The sequence below is a fragment of the Myotis yumanensis genome, unplaced genomic scaffold (genome assembly GCF_028538775.1).
Source record: "Myotis yumanensis isolate MYYU_CA2020_CCGP unplaced genomic scaffold, mMyoYum1.0.hap1 SCAF_8, whole genome shotgun sequence".
Classification (NCBI taxonomy): Eukaryota; Metazoa; Chordata; class Mammalia; order Chiroptera; family Vespertilionidae; genus Myotis; species Myotis yumanensis.
The window spans coordinates 84,098,056-84,107,305 of NW_027223759.1; the positions used below are offsets into that span (position 1 = coordinate 84,098,056).

The window sequence follows — 9,250 nt, forward strand, 5'->3', positions numbered from 1 at the left end:
CCCAGTCCAAAGGGATGAGAGCAAAAGCTGCAGCAGCCTCTTCCACTCTTAGAAGGAAACCTAAAACTCTCAGGCCCTGTTTTGGCTCTTTCTCATTCACCCACAACCCCATCCCCCTTTAGCACAGTCTGGGACCATTTTCACTTCATCGTCAAGTCCTTGTCTATTCATTGGGCACCCTTCCAGGGACCTCCGTCCATCAGACTTAGTGGTAAATACCAACCAGGCAAATTCCAGCTGCCCAAGTAAACATGGTGAATGACAGTTTCATTTTGAGACATGTGGTAATTACAGCTTATGTAAACTTGCATAGATTTCCCACACAAATCCCAATGATTGCCTTGAACAAGTAGCTGATTGTCCACATGGACATCTCAGAAGGGAATTCCACGGATAGGACCGTATCTGGCCCATCAGAGCCAGGTCTAGAGATCACCCTAAAGGGAAAGGTTAATGGGCTTTGGGAGAGGTTAGCTTTCTGAAGCGGGAGAAGGAAGGATGGGTGGAGAGTGGTGGCCAGATCTCATCATGGAAGATAATGCAGACTTTTCAATGTCAGGACATCGGTATTCCCCAAATAAGAGGTCCTACGGTGTTTGTCCAGTTTTGATTCCATCAAGTCCGTTTTTCAAACTGATGTGTTTTTCCCATTTTGTAAATAAAATCATTAATCTCTCAAGAGGATATCTGGCTGCATTGGATGAAAACAGAAATTACAGTGCCTTGGCTTGACCTGGGTAATAGCTAGCTTTCAATATCATACGTTAATAATAAAAACAAGCGGTCTGTTCCTTGTCAGCAATGCCTCTGGGCCAGACACTGTGCTTGGGACTTGATTCCCATGGTGTTAGTTCATTTACCCCCACACCTGAGTTTCATCATCCTTCTACCTTACAGCCAGGGAAGCAAAGGCTGACAGTGGGCAAACGCTCTCCCCAAGGAGCTGAATCCGGGACTCAATCTCAAAGTCTGATTCCAAGTCGGTTCTTTTCCAGACTTTGTTGTGTAGAATAACACAGAGATTAGGACTCAAAATTAACAGAATTGCCCATACCTCCCAACCCACCGTAGGGGTAAATCCTGGCTCAGTCACCAAATCTCCCTGCTGTCACGAACAGTCACTAACCACACGCCAGCCCATTCTGGTGAAATGTTTCCTCTGCTCACACCTCTGGAGAAAGAGGAGCCACCTGAGAGGAAGGATGGTGGAGAGGACCCCTTTCAGCTGTGGGAAGGCAAACTGCATAGCTAGTAAGCAGGCATCACCGCCCAGCAGAGCTTCTCCAATGGGAGTTCCCGTTACCATTCGCAAAGCAGGGTCAATCCAACCCCCAAACTTAGTTTTTCTAACTTTTGTCTTTTAAACAATTGAAAACTCATTTAACTAATCATATTTTTTTGCAAAAACAAACAGACAAACAAACAACCTCCCCTAAATGAATTTTAGCTCAACATTCCATACAGTTTGTTTGGAAATGGGGAGGACTCACTTCAATTCGTCATCATGGCACTTCTCTTTCTATTTCCATCTCATGGGCTAATGTTAGAAGCAACCAAACCTTTAGGCTCCAAAACACGGATGGAGTTTTGGAGGAAGGAGTGGCCTTCTTTGAGGGATGAGGGGGCAATAAATGGAGGTCACAGTGCCTGGCATCTCGGAGACTTGCTTCTATGGACAGGGTCTTAAGGTAGCGATGTCTGCAATGTGATGTGCCCTAGGATGCAGACAGAGAGAGCCAAGGGTCTACAAATGGACCATTATTTCACTTAGTCACAAGAAAAGACGTGTTTCCTACTGTGTCTTCACCTCCCTAATCTTGACACGTGATTCAGATGCAGATGAGCAAAGAGAAGATATCTCTCCCCTTCTGCCGTGACCTCGGGTCAACAGCAAGTGGGGGCTGGCTGGGCAGCAGGCCCAGAGGAGGGAAGGGAGGCTCAGGGAGGGACACCTGCTCAACGTCATAGGTGGACACAGCCCAGGGCACCTGACTTTGGCCACTTTGCTGCCTTGGGAGGAAGTGCGGCATCCGTGGGCAAGGCCAGAGAGGGCTTTATAGTCAGTAATATCTGACATTTTAGCAGGTTTTACAGGATTGATAGGAGTTCTCCGGGGCACCGAAGGGGTGAGGCATTCTAGACAGAGGGACTAGAGAACGAACAAGTGGCCTGGGTGAGCTGGGGCCTGCCTGCCAGCATCAGGCCTCTAAGGTTCCCCCTACCCCGACTCCTAGAAGCAGCTCTGAGCCTCAGTCCTGTCTCCACGCCGACGAGGGGCTGGAGCAGCTGTCCTCTCGGGACCTTCCAGTGCATCCTGCTTCTTGGTGCCAGGCATGTAGAGGCAGCTCGTGGCTCCTTGGCCCTCTGACCCTCCTCCCTAGGCAGCGCCTGGCCTCAGGCAAAGTATCTGAAAGGCTACCAGGAGCCAGGACTTCCTTGGCCCGTTATTCCTAGGTGTCCCAACAGACCTGCCAGGCCTCCAGCTTGCCCTCCATTGACCAGCACACAGTAGTTGCTCAAGAAAGTCAGGCACTGGGAGGTAGGAACTTCCCCATGTAGGAATTTCCCCCAGGCAATTGGCAATGAGGGGAACTGTGGTTCCTGTTGGACATCAAAGGGCAGGCCTTTGGTTGAGGCTGGGCTTGCGCCATGGGAGGGACACGGTCAAGGGCATGGCGATGAGCACAGCCGCTGTCTGCACTCCTATGTTATCCTCTAGTAACTGTTACTTCACGTCAATATAAAGTTTCATTTTCCCAAGTTTGTGTAACTGATTTGGAGAGTCCTGTTTCTTTGAAATAACACTGATATTGGCCCTTATAATCAAGAGGCCATGATGTGGCTAAACCAATAAATTATTATCCCACAGTGACCCAACCTGGTGCTGGGAACAGTGGACCTTTCCTGGAAGTTAGTGAATGAGCGGATGAGTAGGAGGGAGGGAGGGTGGGAGGACTTTTCGCATTTGAACTACAAATAGGACAGTCATCAGTAATTGCAGTGATTATTTTTCCATTTTCTGGACATGAGACCCTTTAGCTGCACAAACCTTTAGCCACACTGGGGCTCACATTGAAGTACACCAACCAAACTATTGAACCTCTACGTGGGTGAGGGCCCGCAGAGCTCCGACTCTGAGTACCCTCCACAGTCTTTTGGAAATAACGATAATTTTATTTTCAAAATATCTCTCAATTCTTTTCCAATAAAGGCAACAGGAAGCAATGGACTTAGATTTAGACACCAAGTCAGGCTACCACCAGCAAGGAAGGCCAGCCAGTAAGTTCAGGGTCTGTCTGTCCAACTCAGATGTCTACTCAGAACATTTCTACCTCACCCCAACGCACGGTCCCATTTATGTGGGTCTGTCTCCTTGTGCTCTGTGGAACAGGCTTTAAACAATTGTGAAGAACCAGCGTGTCGTTCCATCTGCATTAATCAGACAAAGGTAGAGGTTGTCTAAGATTAAAAGTGTCTAATATCCAAGTTTTATTATCTTCTCCCCTTCTTTGTATTTTGATCTTAGGACTTCAAGGACAGAAAGGAACAAAAGGAGAATCAGGAATTCCAGGTAAAGGGCCGACTCTATTTTAATTTCCTCGCAATGATGACTGGAAAGGGTGAGGCTCGCTTGCTGACTTGGAACGCACAGCTGGCTGTGACCTTCCTCCAGGGTGACCGGGGCCGAGACCATTTGAGGCGAAGACTGCAGGGCTCTGTTACGCAAGCCTCAGATGTTCTCCCTGGGAAACCTGGGGAGTGACAGGAACGCAGTGAAGTGAGGGGATAGGGAGATGGTGGAGGAGGTTGGTGAAGGGTGAAAAGTGCCAGCAGAGCGGGTGGTCAGGTAGTAGCTCAGGCTGTGCAGCCACCATGGCGCCTCCAGCGCCCCCCTCATTCTTCTCACTGGACTTTCACACCCTCCTCGCTCTCAAGCCCTTGCTGGGAGTTGGTTGTTGTGCTCGGCCCTCAGTTCAGCATCTCTGTCTTCTCAGTGCCCGACCCCAGGGAGCGCCACAGCAGGGCTTCTCAGACACAGCGCGTGGGCAGTCTTCCTTCCTCCAAAACTGGACACTCTATTCCTATTCTAACTTACTACGGAGAAAACAAGGCCTAGCAACATTCTAGCAACTTCTCCCGGAATGGCTAGAACTTCCACACGATGACGTAATCCACTGAGGACCAACCACTCTGGACTCCCTCAGCAATCTCTCAACCAGCATTTACATGGGAGCCGGGAGATTAGAGCAGCACCCCTCCCCACAGTTAGAACAAAGACACCCCTGAATTTCCCAACAGTCAGTTCAGAGGGGCAACCTGCTGGTTAAGGGCCACTCGCTCATTAGGCACCAAGGCTCAGGGCCCCTTGTAAAGCAGGGCAGTGCCTCTGACAGATGGTCTTTCTCCTCCAGGCCCCGCAGGCATGAAGGGAGAAAGGGGAAGCCCAGGCCTGGTGGGCCCCAAGGGTGCAACTGGACCAGTTGGCCAAAAGGGAGACCCAGGAATGAAAGGTGAGGAGGCCATGTTTCTCCTTTGTGGTTTTGAAGGAGAGGCCCTGATGTAGGGACGTGGAGTTTTCAAAAGCAGAAGGTCAAGGTCTGTGGGTTCAGAGGGTGAGTTCTGAGCTGGGGTTGGCCTCAGCACTGAGCCTGCAGGCTCGCGAACGTGCACCCCCTCCACGCCCAGCCATGCCCGGCCACCCACACAGCCTGGCCTGACCGCAGCTTCCCGCGAAGGAGATGCATCCCCTCGCTGTCTCTTACCCGTCAAGTGTCCCTCACTAATCTAGCCTAAATCCCTCCTGCTGTGGCTTAGGTCCGTTTCTTCATGCTTAACCGTCGAAGCCCATGGAACCTCCTGTCCGCTTAATGCCAGGTCACGGGCAAAGCTGGGACAAGAACCTGACCTCCTCCACACGCTTCCTTCTCCCCTCTCCCCCCCGCCACCCTCCACCCACCGCTGGCAGAGGAGGGCGAGGGAGTCCTGGCCTGTTTCCTTCAAATCCTGTCGTTTTTCTCATCGTAACAGGATCTTCTGGGCTGCAAGGAATAAAGGGAGAAAAAGGTCAGAAAGGTAATTGCTGTTTTTATTCTCTTTAATTTGTGCTTCAGAGTCAGTTCTGTACTTGAACGTTTATGTGGTGGGGGGAGAGGCCTTGACTCGGAGAGAGATGCCTCATTCTGGGGCAGGTTAATGGGCTTTCCCTTCAATGGCCTGCTCATAGCACAGCCTCAGCGCAGCAGCTCCCCCTCCCGCCCTGCCTCCTCCCTCTCTTCCTCTCCTCCCATCTCCCCTCCTGTCTTTTCTCTCTCCCTCTCTTCTTTTCTGTCTTCCTTTTCTTCTCTACTTTTCTTTTTTTCTCGCCACAACACAGGCCAGATGTGGTCGCCTGGATTTGGGCGACCACACAGGACCCGACCCTGTGGCCTCCTTGCTGCGGGCCCAGGGCACGGAGGCTGCTAGCCAGGCCATGTTGGTGCCATTGGGGGTCTTCCTGGCCAAGCAGGGCTTTTCCCTCTAACTATAGACCGTCCTTCATTGGAGAGGTGGAGCCTACACTCACACAAAGCCCCAGGGGGTGTCCTCACCTCTCACACCTGTGTTTCTCACTCAGGTGAATCCCTGGCAGCTGTCAGGATCATCGGCTCTTTGAATCGAGGCCGGGCTGAAGTTTTCTATAACGGCGTCTGGGGGACAATTTGCGATGATGGCTGGGACAATTCGGATGCCACCGTCTTTTGCCGCATGCTGGGTTACTCTGTGGGGAAGGCCCTTTTCAGTATGGTCCCTGGTAAGTGGTCCTCCACCGCTGCCTCTTACCTGGAGGAGCTGGCATGGGCTTTCTCTCCCTTTGGTTGCAAATGACTCCATGTGATTTGTGTTAAAAGAAAAAGATTGGTTCAAGCAACTGAAAAGGTCTACAGCTCAGGGCCCTGGGCTTCCATCCTTGTGGCCTGGCAGACCTATGACCTTCCTTCCCCTGGCAGACCTGTGACCTTCCTTCCCCTTGAAGGCCTGTGACCTTCCTCCCCCTGGCAGACCTGTGACCTTCCTCCCCCTGGCAGACCTGTGACCTTCCTTCCCCTTGAAGGCCTGTGACCTTCCTCCCCCTGGCAGACCTGTGACTTTCCTCCCCCTGGCAGACCTATGACCTTCCTCCACTGGCAGACCTGTGACCTTCCTCCCCCTGGCAGACCTGTGACCTTCCTTCCCCTTGAAGGCCTGTGACCTTCCTCCCCCTGGCAGACCTGTGACTTTCCTCCCCCTGGCAGACCTATGACCTTCCTCCACTGGCAGACCTGTGACCTTCCTCCCCTGGCACCTGTGACCTTCCTCCCCTGGCAGACCTGTGACCTTCCTCCCCTGGCACCTGTGACCTTCCTCCCCCTGGCAGACCTGTGACCTTCCTCCCTCTGGCAGACCTGTGACCTTCCTTCCCCTGGCAGACCTATGACCTTTCTTCTCCGAGAGTGACAGCAAAGAGTTGGGTCAATGTCTGTCTGCCCTTGAGCGGGAACACGCAAGGCTGCAGTGTCTGTGAAGGGCCTTTGAGATGCTGGGGCTTCAGAAGTGGAAAGCATGCCAGGGAGGATGGGCCCAGGCCTCCCTTCCAGTTCCCTGGAGGCGAGAGGTCTGGACTGCCCACACTGTGATCACGTTTAAGGAAAAGGTGGAAAGCAAGAGCAAATCAGAGCAGGGACTTCCTAAAATCAGTTTGGGGTGTTAGAGACTCAGCCTGTGTCTTTCAGCAAACAGTTCAAACTTTGAATGAAAGAGTAAAACTGAGGCTGACACCGTTTCTTCAGCCGTAAGGGCTGAGCTGGCAGGGGCTCGAGGCCCCTTTCTCCTGCTCCCGCCCCCAGTGCTCTCTGCCCTTACCCCACCCCAAAGTGCATGCCTGTGTTTTATTCTGAGTCCAGTTGGTTTGTAAGCCATTTCCCTCATATAGATTGCCACATTGTGGTGTAAATTCCTGCAAGCAAACATCCAACTGGTTTCCTCTGAGCTCTGGGTCTGAAATCAGCTGTGTCAGAGAAAGGGGTTTGAGGAAGGTGAAGGCTTGGCAGAAACATGGATGCGCTGTAGCAAGTTCTTGGGAAGAGAGGAATGCTGGGAGCCTCCAGGAGGAGATTTCAAATAGTTCATGGATTAGGATTAATACTTGGATGAGACTTTTGTCAAAAAGGCTAGAAAACAGAACAGAGGCAGAGTCCTTAGAAGAGAATAGCCCATGGTGGGGGGCGGGGCAGGATGGGAGAGGTCAGTGGGGGGGAGAGGGGGGAGGGGATGTATGTAATACTTTCAATAACATATTTAAACAAACAAGCAAGTAAATAGATACAATTTTAAAAAATGGCATATTTAAGGAATAGCAAGAGAGAGAGAGAGAGAGAGAGAGTGAGAATAGTCCAGTGTCACCACCTTGGGCCTGAGTGGGTGTGTGAGAAACTGCAGTCTACCCAAACTGGGACCCCCAGCCACCAGCGGGCCACTCGGCTTCGAGCCTCATCCCACGCTGCTCTCCCTCCTTTTCTCTGTGTCTAGGCACTGGGGCCATCTGGCTGGACGACGTTGCCTGTCGCGGGACAGAGACAAGCCTGTGGAACTGCAACAAGAGTAACTGGGGCTCTCACAACTGCAACCACAACGAGGACGCCGGGGTGGAGTGCAGCTGACCTGCAGGCCACATCTGCTCTGCCCCACGGTGGCTGCGGGCATAGACACACACCTGCCCTGCAGGGCCGCAGGCTGCTCTGCCCCACGGTGGCTGTGGGCATAGACACACACCTGCCCTGCAGGGCCGCAGGCTGCTCTGCCCTACGGTGCCTGCGGGCATAGACAAGCACCTGGGAAGGGTGGCACTCTCTGAGGCTCCCTGAGAGCAGGATCATTAATAAAATGCAAAGTGCTACCTGGCACTTCATTGGCCTTGGCTGAAATCACTAGTGTGTACCTCCCACCCCTTCTTGACGTGCCACTCAGTGCACACAGCATTTCATCGAGTTCTGACGTGCCCCTGTGCACAGGGACCTGGGAGTTTCAGCGTACAGCCAGGGGAGAGTGGGGCACCAGAGGATCTAAGCGCGATGCAGTCACTATTAGTCGTGGCCATCCCTTCAGTCACTCAGATGTGCTATCTCTCCTAGCGAGTGAGTGCTCCCTCCAGCACTGGAACTATTCTCCAGCAAATGAAGAGGTTGGCATGTAATTGGCATCATGCTGCATGATCAATAGGAACTGTACTTTTAAGCATGAAAATCATCTCTCATTAGGATGTGAACTCCAGCAATGCAGGGACTTTTGTCTGCTGTAGCCATTCCCTAGGGGCTCAGTAAATATTTGCTCAATGAACAACTGAATTAAACCAAGAAGGTAGAGCAATTCACCCTCTATGAGAAATTTGGCTCCTGACTCCCTTTTCATTCTTCCTCTGGGATATATATATATACTCTCTCTGAGTGCAATCACATTCCCTTCCTACCCGCCTCCTCTCTTTCTCTCTCTCACACATTTTCAGAGGGACAAAAGCAGTTTATAAGCACAGAACAGTCAAAATCCTTGCATGGCATGAACTGTCCGTGCCACATGGCAGGGCTGTGGCTCAGCCATGCCCAACACTTCCCTTCCAGGGCATTGGTTTTTATCTCTGAGCTGCTGATGAGGTGCAGATCTGTCTCCTGAGCTCCAGTCATATATATCTGTCTAGCGACTGCCTCTACACAGGACCTCGCAGGCCAGGAATTTGGATGCTGACTCATCATCTGCGCCTCCTCTGTTCCCATCTCAGCCAGTGGCTCCCTCCATCCAGAACCCAGGAAAAACACTGTCAAAAGCCATGCCTGCCCTCTGTTACCCACTCATCCACCAGGCATCAAGTCCCCCTAACTCTACCTCCCAAATACCTCTCCAGCCCACCCACTTCTCCCAGCTTTGCCATCACAATGGTCTTGGAGATACTTGCAGCATCTTCTAACTAGACTCTCCCCTCTCGCACCCTCCAACAACCACCCATTCTTCCCCACACAGCAGCCTGAGAGACCTTCAGAAATGGCAAAGCTAACCATGCCAGTCCCTGCCTGAAGCCTTCAATGGCTCCCAGTCCCTTGGGCAGTGGGCCAGATGCGTGACTATGGCTTACGAGGAAGTGACCCTGTGATCTCACACAGTCCCCCGGCAACCTTAATGTTTCATCCTCTCTATTCCAGCTGGCCCTGTGTCCATGCAGCTTCTCCGACTCCACGTCCTTTGC

General features: G+C 52.0%; 1 protein-coding gene across 5 annotated transcripts in view; it reads left to right on the forward strand.

Moving 5' to 3' along the window:
• The window catches only part of MARCO (macrophage receptor with collagenous structure), a 51,257-nt gene extending 43,338 nt beyond the window's left edge, over window positions 1–7,919 (forward strand). For all 5 annotated transcript variants that reach the window (XM_070423479.1, XM_070423480.1, XM_070423478.1 and 2 more), the window contains 5 exons: window positions 3,527–3,571; window positions 4,413–4,511; window positions 5,029–5,073; window positions 5,615–5,791; window positions 7,546–7,919. In XM_070423479.1, the coding sequence (XP_070279580.1) occupies window positions 3,527–3,571; window positions 4,413–4,511; window positions 5,029–5,073; window positions 5,615–5,791; window positions 7,546–7,676 (497 nt within the window). In that variant the 3' untranslated portion in view covers window positions 7,677–7,919. The remainder of the gene's footprint in view (window positions 1–3,526; window positions 3,572–4,412; window positions 4,512–5,028; window positions 5,074–5,614; window positions 5,792–7,545) is intronic.
• Window positions 7,920–9,250: the final 1,331 nt, after the last annotated feature.